The sequence below is a fragment of the Oxyura jamaicensis genome, chromosome 6 (genome assembly GCF_011077185.1).
Source record: "Oxyura jamaicensis isolate SHBP4307 breed ruddy duck chromosome 6, BPBGC_Ojam_1.0, whole genome shotgun sequence".
In the NCBI taxonomy this organism is placed as follows: Eukaryota; Metazoa; Chordata; class Aves; order Anseriformes; family Anatidae; genus Oxyura; species Oxyura jamaicensis.
The window spans coordinates 33,562,577-33,579,980 of record NC_048898.1 but is presented as its reverse complement, the minus strand read 5'-3'; the positions used below and the strand labels follow the sequence as shown (position 1 = coordinate 33,579,980).

Below are 17,404 nucleotides of genomic sequence, written 5' to 3'. Positions count from 1 at the left end.
AGGAAGCTCCTGTGCAACCTGTCCCCAGCAGGCTGCCAGCAGAGCCGAACTCACTCAGCTCCCCGAATTACAAAGGCAAAGACTCGAAAGGGAACAGCCCACTGTGCCACAGCATTAACGTAGATACCCGCTGCTGCCAGCTCCTGAACAGCACGCAGCGATGTACTCGGCGTGTCCGCAGTATCATATGCTTTGCTCACAACAGAACGTGTTTTATTTCGGGGAAGGAGAAGTGCTGCTGACGGCACAGCCCATGCTGGTTAGCGGCTTGTCTCTGAGCACAGCCAGCCACTGAAGTTCACTCATCGAGAACACGCAGCAAGTTTGTTCCTTTACACAGAAACACTTCAAAAGGAGAAAGAAAGTGCAGAAATTTTCTGGGAATGCTGACAGCAAAGCCAACAGCTGAGCTGAGACGGAGCATCGCTCAGACACAGCCACGCACAGTAACCGCTGCTCAGTGGTCCCAACAAGACAGTCATTCCTTCTCTTGTCCAAACAACCCCAGAAACACCCCAGTTCTAACAAGCTGGACACAGGCAGCATCAAACTGGATGTCTGCACTGCACTGGGGCCAGGCCCACAACAGCGAGGGGAGGCCCCTGCTCTGCATCCACCCCTGGCTCCCCTTGCCCTGCACCGCCTCACGTTCGACATTTCCAACGGGTTCCGGACAGACGAACAACACAGTTTGTCACACTAACAAACTCCCTCGTTATCAGGGAGTGTAGTGATAAAGCACAGAGTAATTGTTTTAAACAAAAAAAAAAAGGACAGGTTTAGATTAGATATTTGGAAGAAATTCTTCCCTCGGAGGGCGGTGAAAATTTAGGCACAGAGGGAAAGGGACTGCCTGGGGAAAAAAGGACAGAGAAGGGTGTTAGAAGGTAAGCATGGGCACTGCAGCAAGGTGTTTTTCCCTTTGCTTTCACTCTTCCCATTTCCTTTGGCTGTTCCAGAGCCTTTATCCCCATGTGGGGACCTGAGCAGCCCGTCCTGGAACAGCAATGGTAAGTTAGCAGGAAACGACACTTTAAAATACAGTTTTAAACACATGGAATAATTATTCAAAGGGTGGAAGGAGCAACAGTCTGGATTCAAGTCCCTGGACCACAAGGTGACCACACAGTTTTTGTTCCTTTTACAAACTAAAACTACAGAGGTTCCTGGTTCATTTAGATACAAGTGAAAGATCTGGAATAAATTTTGTAAGACTTCATCTTACCTGGACAAAACTCAGGGGTGGACACTCAGGACTCTCAAACAGAGTCTATCATCTAATGCCATACTCAGAGGCTCCCTCCTGCCGTGCCATTTATTTGCATAATTTATTTTCCTTTTTTTACTTTCGTTTTACCTTCTGGCACGACACTACATCTGCATTAGCTGGTTGGATCTGTGTTGAGAATTAGTGTTTGCTGAACTTTTCAGATACAATGGTGCACCGCCAGCAGATTAGCTACTTGGGCATTCAAATAATAACCTGCATCTTAAATTAAAACAGAAAAAGATGAGGGATAGAGGAATCAGAAGCATTTCTAAAATCAGGAAAGTTAGCTGTCCACTTGGAATTTTCCGTGATTGCTCAGGATATCAGGTCAGACTTATTAAAAGCTATTTCAAAATAAAATATGTCCCAGAGGCCTAATACCAATATCCTTTCTCCGTTGTCCTGACTTTGTTTGCTTGGAAACAAAGAACACACATGATTCTGGCATTCCAGAAACTTTATAAACAAGCTCATGTGCCCATTCCTATTACAGAAAGACATGACAGCATAAACACAGGCAATACCTGCTTGTGTGCCTTGGAAAAAAAAATAAAGGAACAACAACAGCTGCCACACGATCCAGACACAACACGGGCTGTGGGGATTCGGTTCAGAAAAAGCTCTTGTTTTGGGACGCTGCAGCTTTTTGCAACTGCTACCATAAACATCATCTTTGCTTGATCATTTAACTTGACCATAATTAAATAGACCAAAAAAAAAGTATAGGTTATTGTCCCAACAAACAGCAACCAATTATCACTGTTTACTATCCTGGCACATCAGCTTGAATCTGATTACGTATTTACCACAAATCAAGTATGAAATGATTTAAATGACACAGTATTTCACAAATTCGTATTACCAAACAGCACATGTTGAAATTAAAAGAGTTGTAGTATTTAAAAACTGATCAAAAAGTAGATATGTGACGCAAGCATTTGTATGTTTCCAGGGAGACCCAAAAAGCTAGGAAACCATACGGGAAAAAGAACCTGTTGGTCTTTAAAGGTTTCCAGACGAGTTCTTAAACATCTAGTTAATGATTTTTTTTTTCCTTTTTGAAAGCTTACAAAAAATATTTAATAGATTCTGTCATTTATTGGCTGCTGTCCAACTGCTGCACGTCCCTGAGCAAGAAACCCCAACATGCCATCAGTTCTCAAAAAATGCAGCATTTCTTGCAATTTGTACATATTGCAATCTTTCTAACTACTGATTTTATACACTGAAACTAGCCAAAAAGTTCCCCTTTCCCTCTGTTTTCAGTCACAATAATATTTTGAAGCTGCATTTATATTCCTTAGATACAATTCATCAATGCACATATAATCAATACAGTATTAGGAAAATAGACAAGTGCTAGGAGGAATCTGTATAGAAAGCATTATGTCCTCCTGACCTAGTGAGTCTTTAAAAAAAAATACCATTTAAAAAAATAAGAACATTTAAATCAACAACAATCAAAAAACACAACTCACTTGTGAGGAAGGGCAAAGCACAGCCATAAAGCCCGGGCAGAGAAGAGCTGCTGTCACCTGCAGGGACTTCCCTACCCTCCTGCCCCGCTGTTGGCAGGATGAAACAAATTGTTGCTGAGCGCAGTTATTTTTCTCAAGCTTTGTTCTGTCCCAGAGGAAAATTCTAGTTTCTATGCCCAGATAAAGATTGCTGTCAGCCCCTTGAATCAGCCGGCATGAATAGCTCCAGTGTTAGGCGCTGCGTGATGGGGAAGCTCCAGCGCCAGCACAGCGCACAAAACAACGGGGTTTTGTGGTTCCTCACATTAGGGCTGAGCACCAGCCTACCACACAGCAGCAGATGTGCTTTTATCACCTCTGCTAAAAAATACTCAAATAAATACAATAGGTTTTGGATTTATTTTTTTATAGTCAGCTTTTTTTTTTTTGCTTCATTCTCACGTTCACTTGAATTCCTAAGCAACCTGCAGTATCGCAACTGCCACAGCCATGGAGCGTCCCAAAACGAAATGTAATCAGAAAATGTGCTTACCCATGTGAAAGTTACAACATGGAAAAATTTGACTCATTAAAAAAATAAATTAAAAATATGATGTCTGATTTTGCCATCAAAATCTTTTTCACATCAAGTCTTTTATGCACACAGGGATACATTTACAAGGTATTCAGATTTTTCATATTCAGTGCTGAAACGGGAAAGTCCATTAGTAATCACTTTTGCTGCAACTTTTTTTTTTAAACAGCTATTTTTTACTGAAACCATTAGTCTGATACTGATCTAGCAGTATAGGTCTTCGTACAGGTCTTATGATCTATTGGAGGAGGAAGCAGCAATTCCCCAGGGACACTACTTGCTGTCCTAAGGCTGGGGAAAAAAATAAAAATAAATAAAAATAAATAAAATAAAATGCACCTCCATTTGAGTTTCTTTTAGCTGTAAGGAAAACAAATCATTACAGATGTGCAGACACATGTATGACGTACATTACCCAACATTCAGACGTGACCAGTTAATCTCCCCACGCTCCCTCCATCGGTCAGGGAGCGGGCAGGAGGGCAGGAGCCCGCTGCAGGTGCCCGAGCTGCCCCGCAGCAAAGTCTCTGCAAAGACTGAAGGGAGAGCATAAGGAAAGCAGCTTGCCAGTTTGTGGGTATGGTGCTGGGTGGCGCACATACCAAAGTTTATAAACTGGAAAATACAAGCTTTTAAAGTTCCAGTAATACTAAAATAGCAATATATCCGGATTCCTAGGGGCTTCAATGACGCATCATTCACAAATGGTTTCCATCCTGATCACGGCAAAAGCAGTGCCCTCAGAGCACAGCCAGTGTGACAACACGTTTCTTATACACATAACGGAGAGCTGTGTGTGCAGACACGGAGGGAGGAAGGCAGAATATCCCTGCTCCAGCCTGAGCTCCAACTGCATGGGCGTGAAACCCTTTGATTCAGCACCTCTTCTCCACCAAATTTCAATGTGTTCACTAGTTAAAAAGAGAGCAGATGAACCTAATCATTAAGGCAAGAAGCGTCATAAAATAGGCTTGTCATTCTTGGCAGGACAAGCCTTGTAGGTGCTTTTTTTTTTTTTAAGAGCAAAATATAGTAAAAACATTGTTCCTAAGTTTACTTTTATGAAATAAATGTTTTCAAAGTGGTCCTACCAGAACATTTCCTAACATAACTATTACCACATGATGCCAGTCTGCCTGCCCACTGTTCTTCAATTACCAGCCCCTATTTCTTGGCCATATTAACGCACGCCTCCAGAGAACAGCAAGCGAGGAGGCTCTGCTGGTTTCTGTAACGCAGCCCAGGTACGGGAAAACCACTTGAGCCGTGTCACGCCCTGACCGTGTTTGTGACAGTGACAGCGCTCCCGTTATCAGCCGTACAATCACAGGGCTGCCTTCTGTGGACAGCTGCTACAGGGTTTATCAACAAACGTGCAAGCCCAGGAATGCAGATGAGATGCAGCTATTCACTTATTCACTTCCAGGCAGGGTGCACATATTTTATGGGAAATAACCATCACGCGTCTGAGTCACTGACAGCTTCAGAAAAAATATTTTGCAAGCAGCTTAGTTTAAAAAAATAATAATAAAAAAAGAAGAAGCCAAACCTAGTGGATCCACGGAGCAATGAGGATGTTAAATGCAAGCTGCACCAGCTGAGATGCAGCAGGGTGGAGGGCGTCAGGACGGGGCATGGCATAGCTCCGCAGGACAGCCCCACCAGCAGCACCACCACCGCTGTGTGCTGAGCAATGTGCTCTAAGAACAAACAAATCCAACCTTCCAGCCTACCTCTGGGCAAGAATATCGCCACTGAGGCATGCTGTGCGGCCCTGCAGGCCAGCCCCTTCCTTTCCCACGCTCCAGCAGCCGTTCTGCCTCCAGCCTCCAGTGACAGCAGTGTCACTGCATGGCACCTGGCCACAGCCCCGCTCCTTGGGGCAGCTGGGACAAGGCTGGGGATGGTCTGGCCCCTCATGACATGATAGCACTTATAGGGGCAGAGCAGTTGGGCTCGCGAGAGGACAGGGCGCAACAGAGCACAGCCGGACAGGACGGGAGCAGTGGGATCCTCCTCACCTGCCAAGTACCCCGACATGAGTTTCATCTCCAAAATCACCGAGGCAATTCAGGAGCTTACCTTGCCACAGTGGTTAAGGTAAGTAAACACACCTTCTCAAAAACCAGAAGGGTTTCCTCTTGCTAGTCTATTTCTAGAAGAGCAATCGCTGCATGCCCTTGATCTCATTTTGCAAGCAGGATAAATTATCCAATAAAAAAAAAAAAAAAAATACAGCCCTCCCACCAGAGGGAATTTTCTAACGTAATCTTCTCTCTCCTTTCAGCATTTCATAACCAGCTACCTTTAAGTCCAATCTGAATACAAGTACAACAAATTCTTAAAAGCCATCTTGAGCTCCGCCAGCATCCTGCAGCGTCCACCACTGAAAACATCAGCGCTGTGGTGGCGGCTGAGGACCGCGGCACCTCCCAGCAACCCTGCGCTGCTCCCCAGGCCCTCCCCACATCTCAGTTCTTTTACATGGTCCCCAAAGAGGAACAGAAGGTACCCCCAGCGACCACAAAAGCTGTGAAAATAGCAGCAGCTAAATATCACCCAGAAAGTGAAACGGCTTCCAGAGAGGTGCTGGTGGTGCACGCAAGACTCTCCGATTCCTTTAGCAGCGACACAGACACATTGCACAGCAGTATGACAACAATGTGAGTCGTCTCCTTGCACCTCCCTGCATGCAGAATCACGAAAACCAAACCAAAACACAGAAGGGTTTGGAGTACTTGGGGAAAACACCTCTCTCTTGCAGATACTGTGATGTGAGACCGGTAGATGAAGAAGGAATCGAACAAAGAAAGAAACACAAAACCCCACCAAAATCTAAAAGTGCACGATTAACCTGCTAAAATTTCTTACATTTAAATGCAACATTGCCAGAGGAAAAAGCAGTACGTAGACCCACTGGCACAGCAAACAACAGCAGCGTGCTACCAGGACTAAGCATGAAGATTTTACTTGCACACAGAATTACGCTACACGAAATGTTTATCTCCTTCTGGAAGGCATTAAACTTTCATTTCAAATAAAAAACTGCCTTTAGAAATGTAAAACATCATTTACAGATAAAGTGTTGAGGGTTCAGTGATTTTTTAAGGAAATTATTTAAGTTTCTTCCTCTGAAGATCTTGGTAAATGAGGCTCAATTTCAGTGGCAAATAGTTTAATCCAGTGCAGCAGTTTTCAACCTTTTTCAAAACAAATTACAACTTACGCTCCCAAGTTACGTGCATGCAACTTAAATTACTTCGTCATTTTGCTAGTCCAAAACATTCAGAAAGAAAAAAGTGAAGGATCTGACTGCTCAGAGCTTTCCTGTGCAACGCTCTGTATCTGCAGCCAGGTGCCCACGTTAAACAGAGAGAGGCTCGCAGCATCACCCGCTATGACAGCACCAATAATTCCAACCCTTCATCACCCTAAGTTTGTTTTGAACAGTTTAAACTAACTAATGCAAATAGGTCACTATTTGAATACAGGTCCCCGTTTCCACTTTTTCCTCCTCTCCCTGCCTTCCCAGAAATACTCAATTCACCACAATTCCCTCTCCCAGAGGTTCTGCTGGGAACCAGGGAGGTGCCACAGGGGAGAGCTTAGCCTGTGAAAACCAGACCTGAACGAAGTGTCGTACCCGTGGCCTTGAAATGTGCCCACAGCTGGGGTTTTAAATTAGCTTTTCAACACCGATCAGCACACATGTAATTTAAAAGCAATTTGAAGCTGCAAGCTAGGTAGTTTAACTTCAAATTAATGAGCTTTTGACAACTGCAAACAAAATGATAATGTGGATCCATTTAAGCTGATCCCTGTATTTAACAGGAAAAGCATATATCATTTTAACTTGGTCATACAAAGGCTTTTCTTCTGCATTATGAAAGCTGTTTAACCATCATCTAGCTCTCGGTAGCAATTTGCTAACTTTGCCCAATTGTACAAGATCAGCAGGGTGGAACACAGCAGATACTCAGTTTTTCAACATTTTTTTTTTTTTTTTTAATTTTTAAGTGACATGGTGTAGTATAAATAAATATGCTCATGAAATACAGATCTAAATTAAATAACGCAGAAAGCGTCCGAGATATCCAATCCCTCAGAGCACAGGATACAAGCAACACACGACAGCAGAAACTAAGGCAAAGACAAATAATGATCAAAGGACAAGCAACAAAGAGGATAAGATGAAAGGACAAATGACACGATAAAAATGTAATTTACTGAGAGAAACAGTAAATAAGGTGAAGGAAGGGTTAATGCATTGGTGTTTTTTTTTGTTTTGTTTTGTTTTTTTTTTGGATAAAGACTGGTTTTGTTCCTTTGCTTGTTTGTTTTTTTAATTTCCACTATTAGTTTGGAACTCAGTTATGAGAACAGCTGCGAGGGAAGAAATAGGCATGTGGAGCACTAAGATCTTTTAAGAAAAACGATAATTTAGGTACACTTTGGCAAATTCAAACTCCTAACAAACTTTTACAGTACCGGAAGCTTAAAAATTGCAGCTGAAGCATACTAGGAAGCGGTAGCAGACCCAGCACTAGAGTTAGGTTACAAAATAAGCCATGTTACAAAAATAATGTCCTCATAGGTTACAGTAAATTCTTGGTAGAGTTCACAGGCAGACATGCTTATAAACTGTCAAGCTGTACCAAAAATAAATTAAAGGCCAGAAAAGTTGGTTGAAAAGAGAATTGGCCTGCTAAGAAAATTAAAATGCTCCCCATGCAGTAGCGAGGACTGCACTGGAGGCAAAAAAATGACAACTCTTCGTAAGGAAATATTTGCAAGTCGTTGACGGTCTTCAACCACAAGTTCTCACAGTTGGCTACCAGTGTTGATCACAAGGGCTTTCTCTCAATGGTCAGAGCCTCACCCTTGATTCCTGATGAACATTTTCATTAAGAGCAGCAAGGGAGGTAGCAAATTCTGAGAGCAAGTGACAAGATTAGTGGCATGGTTTAATGGTGAACTTGGCAGGGAGAGCTAAAAGGTTGGATTGGATGATCTTGGAGATCTTTCCCAACCTGAATGATTCTATGATTCAAAGATAGATCATAGAACCTAAGACCTAGATGCTAGGACAGATCCTGCAGATACAGCAGGAAGGTCACGGAGCACAGCCCCACAGTTAGTTTTACTAACTTCCATTGTGAACCTTCTGCGATTTCTCTTACTTGCTTTTACCAAAAAATTCATACTGCTGTTTATCCAAAGCTTTTCCCAGACTGCATCCTTCCCGGTGATGCCTGACGTAGCTGTACCCGTGTTGGTGTGAGGTGTTCAGCAGCAGCGGTGCAGCCGGTGCAGGTTCCCCTAGGCATTCCTGCACGAGGCACCCATCTCCTGCACAGCCACACATCGCTCATTTTATAGCATCTCACCTCCCCTCCACCTGATTTACACTTCTGTTTTACTTGTTCATATCCCTTATTCTTACTGACGGCTATCACTTTACATTCAAAACAAAGGAGATCTGTGAGAACCTAAGTTTTAAGGCCTGAACTCTCCTTACAGCTCAAATTAAAAGGGACAGAGAAATCCACAGCTGAGTCATGCCATGAGTTCCTGTAACAATAAAATGCCACTGCGAGCAATAACTGACCCCAATAAATTTATTTCCACTTTTGCTTCTTCTCCTGGCCAGATTACACCCTTGATAACAGACAGGACTGTTGCCCTAGATCTCTGTGCCCAGATCTTTTTACTTTGCTGCTTCAGCAGTGAGGCAATAGGAGTCAAAGGCAGAAGGGCATTTTTAGGGCATTGCTGTATCCCTCAGACTGTCAGCAGATGTTCTCTGCGGACCAAGGAGCAAAAGAGACTGCTTTACAGCTCACTCCCTGCAGCCTGGGAAAGGCACAGCACCCAGGGACACGCAGCAGGCACCCAGGCTCCCCTTCAGCACCTCACCTGGAGAGGCCACCCACCTGCCCCTGGTGCAGAGGAATAAAATAGTAGGAAAAAAAAAAAAAAAAGCCTTTAACTGCACTCATGTTCAGGGAGCTGTCCCACTGCAGGTAATCGGATGGCTGGCTCGCTGTAAAAGAGAAATCTGAGCATGCTGCAATTCAAAATACAGGGCAAGGTATCAGCCTCACCTATCAGCAAGGGAATCTCCCATCCATTCCGCCCTCTCCCAAAGGCATCCTCTGCAGACAACACAGCACATTTTGGCAGGTGAAAGGATTAACTGATGGAATTGTTACACCTGCCGAAAGCCGGCTGAATTAGAAACACGACACTGTACACATACCTTAAAAATATGTTCCACATTGTGAGTTACTCAGAAAAAAAATAAATCCTGTACAAATACTTCAATAAACTGCTGGTGTAGGGTTTCTCCTAATCTCTGCCTTACCAGTATCTCACTGCAGCTCTCATTCACACAATTCTCCCAGTCTGTCTTGTTTAAGACATCTACATGTTAGCAAAAAGTTTGGAATAAATAGGAGCATTTTTTAAAAAAAAATACAACCCTTATGCTCATAGAATTTGGGACTACAGAATACTTATTATTAGCCAGGACAAAGACTACACCTGGATAAAACGTCATGCAGAAGGGCACAGGCGATGAGGAAAAATAGAAGACTTCCATGAGGAGAGCTGCAGAAAGCCTGCACGTAGCAGCCCGTTGGCTCCAGCCACTTTTCATTCAGCCTGAATTCTGCTGCATCACATCAGCTCCGGCAGTGCCTGAATCCCTCTCCCAGACCGCTCGCACCCCCTAAGACGAGCCGCGCACGCAGGCGACCGCACGCTCAGCTCCACGCGATTCACAGCCTCTTAATAATGCATCCCTTCAATTTACGGAGCTCTTGATTGAGGGAAACCACAGAGTATTTTAGGTTACGGGAGCCTCTGTTTTCCTTATAGCGCATCCAGAGACCAGCACCGAGAAGCCCCACGGCCTGGGAGCCGCCTCTGAGCTGTGTGTGTGGGGAGTGAACGGGGGGCGAGCCCCCAGCCCGCGCCCCCTGCTCTCGGGGCCGTTCTTGCTGCACTGTTCGTGCAGCTGTTTGCAAACGGGTACTTCTCTGAAAGGCAGCCTGACAACCCAGGACAGGGCTAAACCACATGGTTACCTCCGAAATCAGACACACCGCCGGATAACCGGCCTTCCATTTTAAACAGGCAGCAGATCCTCACGCATCTCCCCGTCTGCCTGGAACACATCGCTCTTGATAACCCTGACGGAGCTCCCAAGAGTCCTTTCCAAGAGCTGCTTTTCAATAACCTCACACACACACCAGCACACTGAGCAGTCTCCCCTCCTCGCCTCCATCAGCATCATCCTCCCAGGGCTTGGTGTGGGTGCCCTGGGCCTCGCTGGGGCTGCCTGGTTCCCCTGCTCCCCAGGCAGCTACATAGCCTGATCTGTCCCCTCTCTGATGACCTCCTGACATGGGTGGATCAGCACCTTCTGATAAAACGAGGCTTTTTGGCAACTGCTTGCACTGAGAAGTTTTCGTGGTACTTCAGACAGAGCCATCCAGCTCGGTGCTGCTACGTAACAACAAGGCTTTTCCACCGAGCCACGAATGAGGCTAAGCGCGCTGCTACAGCTCCCAGACACAGGCTCTCGCTGGTGTTAAGCCCTGCCACCAATCCACGGTGAAGATTATTTTGGAAACAGCTTGAAATGCTGTATTGTATTTGCAGAATGACACGCTCAGAGGAGATACTAACGTAATCCTCAGACTCCGTGCAGCTGAACACCTCCTGCAGAACTGCAGCCAGGTGCCCCGCGCCCGCAGCGGTACAGCAAACACTGAAGGTTGCTTTTCATTTCTACACGACGTTTGGCATCCTGCAACCTTACAGCACTTGCCTCGGCTTGTTTTTGTTCCTCGCTGCAGTACGAGTGACCTGCTCAGGGATCCTGCCGCACACACGCACGTGACACCATCGGACACGAAGAAGTACAAGGAAGCCACGTGCTGATACCCACCGCAGCTGGCAACTCAGAAAAGGCACAGGGGATCTCTGACAGAGGTGGGACTGTACCTCAGACTTCCTATGTCTCCTTCTCACTTGGCAGCTCGGCAGCCCCTGCCTGCCCATTTTTCTTCGCATAACCTCTCCCATGAACAAGGTCGCCAAGCTCCAGCCTCAGAAAGGATGTGCGGGATCCCACTTGCTCACACACAATGCAAGGCCCCCAGCCCTGTGGAGGAGGAAGGCTTTACACCGAGCTCTGCACTGCTGAGTGCCCAGACCATGGCTGCCCAGCTCCCGGCCATTTCGGGCCATTTTGGGCCATTCAGTGCATTTCTGACACCATCAACGGGCTGCCTAGCGCAGGAGCCAGGAAGGCAACAGGGGGACAGGGGTAGAAAAAGAGAACCAAGGAAAGCTGGTGCTCAAGATGGGAACTCTTGACTGAGATAGACAGCACATAGATAAGTATAAACGTATGAAGTGGAAAGGAGGAAAAGAAAACAAGATACAAAAGCAAACAGGGACCCAAATGTGCTAAAATGATCACCGTCACACCTGCACTTCACAGGCTCAGGATAAATTACTGCAGTCCACACATCACAATCCCACTGACGGGGGTATGTGAAGATCTCTGGTTTTATTAAAGGTGTCTAGGGCATAGGAAGCTTCCAGTGTTTATTTTTTACCTGTAAAAATACACTAAATAAATTTAGGAACACAGCGTATGTTACTTAAAGCACAGCCAGCGAGGATGGCTGGTGCGACAGAGCACAGCGCCTGCACAACTCTTTAATTTGTAAGCAAAGACAAAGCAAATTAAAGGAATCACAGACTACGCCCATGTCCTTTTGTTTCTCCCATCATTTTCTCTGCCTTCTCCCACATTTCTACAGTAATTGATTCGGTCACTTAAGCAAACAAGTGCCTTGAGCTCAGCTCCCCTCCACTCACCCGCGCGCAGCGCTGCCTGCGCTTGCCTGCTCCCCGCCTGCCCCAGCAGGAGCCAGCCCTGGCCCCAAAGCAGCATCAGGGCCAGGACCAGGAATAAACTGGGAAACTAACACACCCCTGGGCCATGAGAGTTCCCACGTACCCACAGAAACATCCCTCCAAAATGACACCGCCAGTTTCCAGCTGAATGCCATGAATTGCCGCCAAAAGTTCATCTGTGTTCATTTTTACAGTCCCCTAACGCACAGAATATCGCCATGCAAACAGCAGTATTTCACAACGTCTGATATTTCCCAATTTGTAGGGTTTCTCATTGCTCAGTCCCTCTATTTCTACTTCTCAAGTTTTCTCACAGAGCTTGTCACATCTCAGGGAAGGAGCAATGTCATTCCTTACAGCTGACAGCCCCGGCACGGCGCAGATAGAGGCGGGCGGCGGTTCAGCAGCACCACGCACAGCACCCAACTGCTCCGAAATAAGCAAAAGGAGAGGGACCTCAGGAAAATGGCACTCAGGGCCCCCCTCTGCCCGTGACACACCGCCGGTCAGGTTCACAGCAGACACCCACCGACCCTTTCCACGACCCGCAGGGCTGAAGCGCAACACCGGCTCCTTCGGGGAGCCAGCTGAGAGTTGCCCTTGCGTTATTCCCTTGGAGGCTTGGCTGCGTTTTCCCCGCGTGCGAAGCAAAACCACGAACAGGGGAGGAGAAGCCGCAAAGCCGCCGCTATGGGCAGCACTACGGGAGCATTGCACATCCCAGCCCCGTCCGAGCCCTCCCCGCGGGCTGCCCCACAAACTTCTCGGGCGGAGAGCACGGACCCCGCTGGGCTGCGAGCGTGGGGCGGGGGGGGGGGGGGGGGTGCCGCACATCCCCCGCACCCAGCCCCGAGCCCCCACCCGGCCCGGCCCCGAGCCCCCCGCGGATACGCGTGGGGAGGGCGGCTCGGGGATGGGGACCCCCCAGCTCGCTGCCCCGCTGCCGGGAGACTCCGGGTTCCCTCCTCCCGGCTCCGGGCTCCTTCCTCCCGCCTCGCCGGTCCCCGGTACACCCCCCGGCCCCTCGCCCCCCCCGGCCCCGCTCACCCCCGGGCTCCCTCTCGCCCCCCGCCGCCGCGGCGGCGGCTCGGTCGGGCCGCCCTGGCGCTCTCCGGTCCGAGGCGGCGGCAGCCAGGCAGGAAATTTCCTCCTCCTCCTCCTCCTCCTCCACCTCCTCCTCCTCCTCCCCTCGGCACCGAGCGGCCGCGGAGCCGCCTGGCGGCCACGGCCCGCATCGGCCGCCCGGGGGGGGGGGGGGGGGGGGGGGGAGCCTCGCCCCATCCCGGCTCGTTCCTGGGGGGTCGGGGGAGCCCCCATCCAGCCCAAGGGGGATTCGTGGGGTCACCCCCTGCCTGCCGAGGGATGGCGGCGCTGAGCGGGCCTGCCCCGCTGCCCGAGCATCTCCCTCCTCCCTGCAGGGGCCGCGGGCAAGGCTGGGGGCTCGCCTCCAGCCGGGGTTTGGGCCCCGACCTCCTTTCCCCAGGGCTCTGGTGGGGCATGGCTCAAGGGGACCTGAGCATCCTCCGGGCTGTAGGTGCAGGTCCCCACCGCCAGCCTCTCCCCACCACTAACGTGGCATGGGGTGGTCACCAGTGGGGTTGGAGCACCCATCTGGGGGGCCCTTCGCACCCATCTGCCCCCTCCAGGAAACCTCTGCAGCAGCCTGGGCTGCAGGAGTCAAGGCGACGAAACCCGGAATAGAAACATCAGGCTGAAAAGTAGGGCAGGGAGGAGGGGACTGATGAAAGAAAGGAGAGAATTAAGGAGCCTAAATTCACGTCTTGCCTTCTTTTGTCTCCAGTCCCTAGGATACCTCGTCCCAAAACTGAAGAAATCTTCCTGCAGAAGAAACCTCTCCTCCAGGAGGTCTCTTCCAACCTTAATGATGCTATGATTCTGTGACTTGCACACGTGCGACTCTCAAAAACCCATGTCCACGTGCACCAGGTTGACTTGAAGAGCACCGAAGGATGGCAGACAACCAGGGACTGTGGCAAAAGGCCGTCAAACAAAAATACTGCGACACCTGTGAATATTTCTGTCTTCTGCAGAAAACTTAATCGTATCATGACAACATCCCCGTGGCATCATGTTGACTAGGAAGCGGCGATTTAGTACAACACTAAAATTTTTCAGCAGCCATGGAGGCACAGATGGGCACAATACCAGGAAGGTGTTTGATTTCAGTGAACACGGCTGTAGGTCGAGTGACTTCAAGCCAGCAATTTTCTTGTGGGTAACTATTTACAAGAAATAGTATATTAATTTGAAGGACTGCTTACATCCAAGCAATAAAATAAACGGGATTCCTGTACATATTGGATAAAATTACCACTTAGTGCAGAGATTAGAAGTACTATTTTATTGAGGTTCAAAAAATAATATGAAGCTGAAGCTGTACAAAAAAAGAAACAAAGACAATGCACATGATAGTTATTAATACATTACTTGGGGAAAAGAGATTTCCTGTAGGCAATGGGAATATCTAAAGAAATTGTACAACTGTGAAATTAAGTTGTGAAGAAACCTTGGCTGGCCTGTACGCTGTGTACAAGCCCCGTGTCACTGCAGCGCGGGGCACAGCACACACACGATGTCCCCAAGGGCTGAGGGAGCAGGAGGCCACCAGCCCGGCCTTAGGGGGCTCACACGGTCGCTCTTGCTCTAGCACCTCCTGTACCCAGGGCACTTCCAACCCCTTTTTGAGGCACTGATGTGCTTCAGGATATACTAACGAGCTGCAGGCAGATATCAGCCAGTAAGCCTCAGGCTTTAGCTGCTGGCTAGAGAAAAAAACAAAACAAAACAAAACAAAACAAAAAAAAGCATGTTCTCTGATGCAGTGCCGTATCCAGAAAACTAGGATGGGACTCCCAAAAAGTCCAGGATCTGGTGATCTGAAGAAAGAAGCCCCTTTAAAGCATGAAAAGCGATGCTGTTAACGGCAAAATTTGGCTACATCGACAGAGCATGCTTGCTTTATTATAAAATAAAATCAAGAAAGTGGAAAACTGAAATGCTGTGGCAAAAATAAGGTAACAAGCAGTGGCTGTTTGCGTGTGTGTCCTGACAGAGCTCCAGCAGCGGCCTTTCTTTGTCCAGCTCACAGCCCACTGGTCATGTCTTTTCCTCTCTTTCCATCACTTATCAGACATGCTCTCAGCAACGTCATCTCTTTGGCAACTGTTCTGTCCTCCCTTCCAACCTGCCCGAGGAGCCGCCAGACCTCCAGCAGGACCCGACACCCGCGCCTCTCCTTCCCCGCTGCGCCAACCCCGTCCTTGGGGCAGGGGTGGAAACGTTCCCGGGGGCAATCCCAGTCCCTTTGCTGCTCTCCGGCGTAGCGAGTGTCCTCTTGGCTCCGAGCTAAAGAAACACGGGGTAAGAAATACACAACATTTTAATGCCAACAATTTATTTCAAGCATTCCAGCATGGTCATCAGCCTCATAGCAGGAAGAAAGGTAAAACTGTTTCCTGCTGTCTGGACAATGCCTGTATAAACAAAAGACAGTAACGTATGATCTCAGCACCAGAGAAAGGATTTCAAGGAGGAGCATCTATACTCTTATTAAAGTATGCAATAGAGAATATATAATCCTTCCCTTTCCTTCACTTACAGAAAAGTTCTCAAGATATTTACAAGGCTTTCATGTTTACTGATAAGTGCCCGTTATACACTGGGTAGCAGCACAGTCCATCAGTCTCCTTACCAACATGCTGGAACACAAATTGTGAATGTGCTGAAGAAATTATAAAATCAGAGGCAGCACAGCAAATAACGGATACAGACATCAGTTTTGTAACTGCAAATATATCTCAGATGAAAAACGCAGGATAAGTTCTTTAAAGCACATATAATTGGGAAAAAGCACAGAAATACATAACATCGCAGCAGCAGCTAATTTAATGACTTCAAAGATGTATTTGGCTAAGGTTTTTACATTTGGAGTCTGAAACTATAAGTATCTGGGAATATATTTAAGTATTCAAGGCTACATATCTTTATAATTGTTACAGAAATTGCAATAAATGAAAGGCTGCTCTGCCAGCTCTTCTCTCTGTTTCCACCTCCAGGATTTGTTCTAAACATTACAAACCTTGAAGCAGATCAAAGCCACATTTTAATAAATTGAAAAAAAAAAAAAGCAACAGTGGTGTTTTCTGTTTCATGCAAAACCATAAGGTGTTTCCCCCCCCTTCAATAAACGATACTGGGCCACTCAACTTGCAGCATTCAGTCATGAATCACTGCAGCTTTTTGATACCTAATATTTTTATTTATGTATTTATTTAAAGTCCACTCATCTTTGGGCCATGGAAACGATACCCTTAGATGTCTTCAATGCTTTAATGGAACTCAGCGGTTTTGGTAGCTGAAGTCGCTGACATTTGGAGTTAAAGAAAAATAAATGGGAAACATCTATATGTTTTCAAAGGTTGTTTTTTGTTTTTGTTTTTTAACTTCTTACTTTACCATAATGGACTGCACTATCCTTTTCAAGCAGCCAAGAGGTTTAAGAAGCTGGTACAGCCACGTGCCCGGGCATCCACCCATGTAAGTCCCATCTGAGCAAGGAGCTCAAAAGACAAAACTGAACATGACTTCTTCTCTCCCAGGATGAAGCACATTCAGCCACGAGCTCCTCGGGTGTCTGAGCACAAAACAGAGTCGCATTATAATGCTGTTCGGGAGTAGCACAGATTGTGCCTGAGGATACCAGAACAAACACCAGCCAGCTCCTCGCTCAGATGGTGAAACTGGAGGATGCTCGTACAGGAGGCGATCATTTTAAAAACGGATTTTGCTCCTCACGTTTTCACTGATACCAGTGTGGTGGCTGTGGGATCTTCTGCCTTTTTTTTTTTTCTATCAACACAGAAACCAACAGTTGCTGCTGCCGATAGCTGCTCACATGAAAGGATGCTGCTCTGGAGGGGCCGGAGGCAGCGCAATATTCCAGCTGTCACTCCAGGGCTTACCACTACCCTTCAACGTCAGAGCTCAGGAATCAATAACTATCTAGTGATGGAGTTCTCAGTTGAGAAGATTTAGTCATTTTCTGGGAAGAAATCCAAGCGGCATTTGAAACGTGTTTGTTTTTCTTTCAACAGTGCTGTAAAAAAGATCAGAGCAATAGAAGAAAGA

At 47.2% G+C, this 17,404-nt stretch overlaps 1 protein-coding gene across 4 annotated transcripts in view; it reads right to left on the bottom strand.

Annotated features, from left to right (window-relative positions):
- The window catches only part of PTPRE (protein tyrosine phosphatase receptor type E), a 91,643-nt gene extending 78,224 nt beyond the window's left edge, over positions 1-13,419 (bottom strand). Inside the window, exon 1 of one of the 4 annotated variants that reach the window (XM_035329856.1) lies at positions 13,304-13,419. Coding sequence is in view for 1 of the 4 variants with exons in the window: in XM_035329852.1 (XP_035185743.1) it covers positions 3,738-3,922 (185 nt within the window). In the remaining 3 variants the exon portion in view is untranslated. Of the gene's footprint in view, positions 1-2,748; positions 2,941-3,737; positions 3,938-13,303 lie in introns of those variants that run through there. The other 3 variants (XM_035329857.1, XM_035329852.1, XM_035329858.1) reach the window with 3 other exon arrangements.
- Between the last annotated feature and the right edge of the window lie 3,985 nt (positions 13,420-17,404).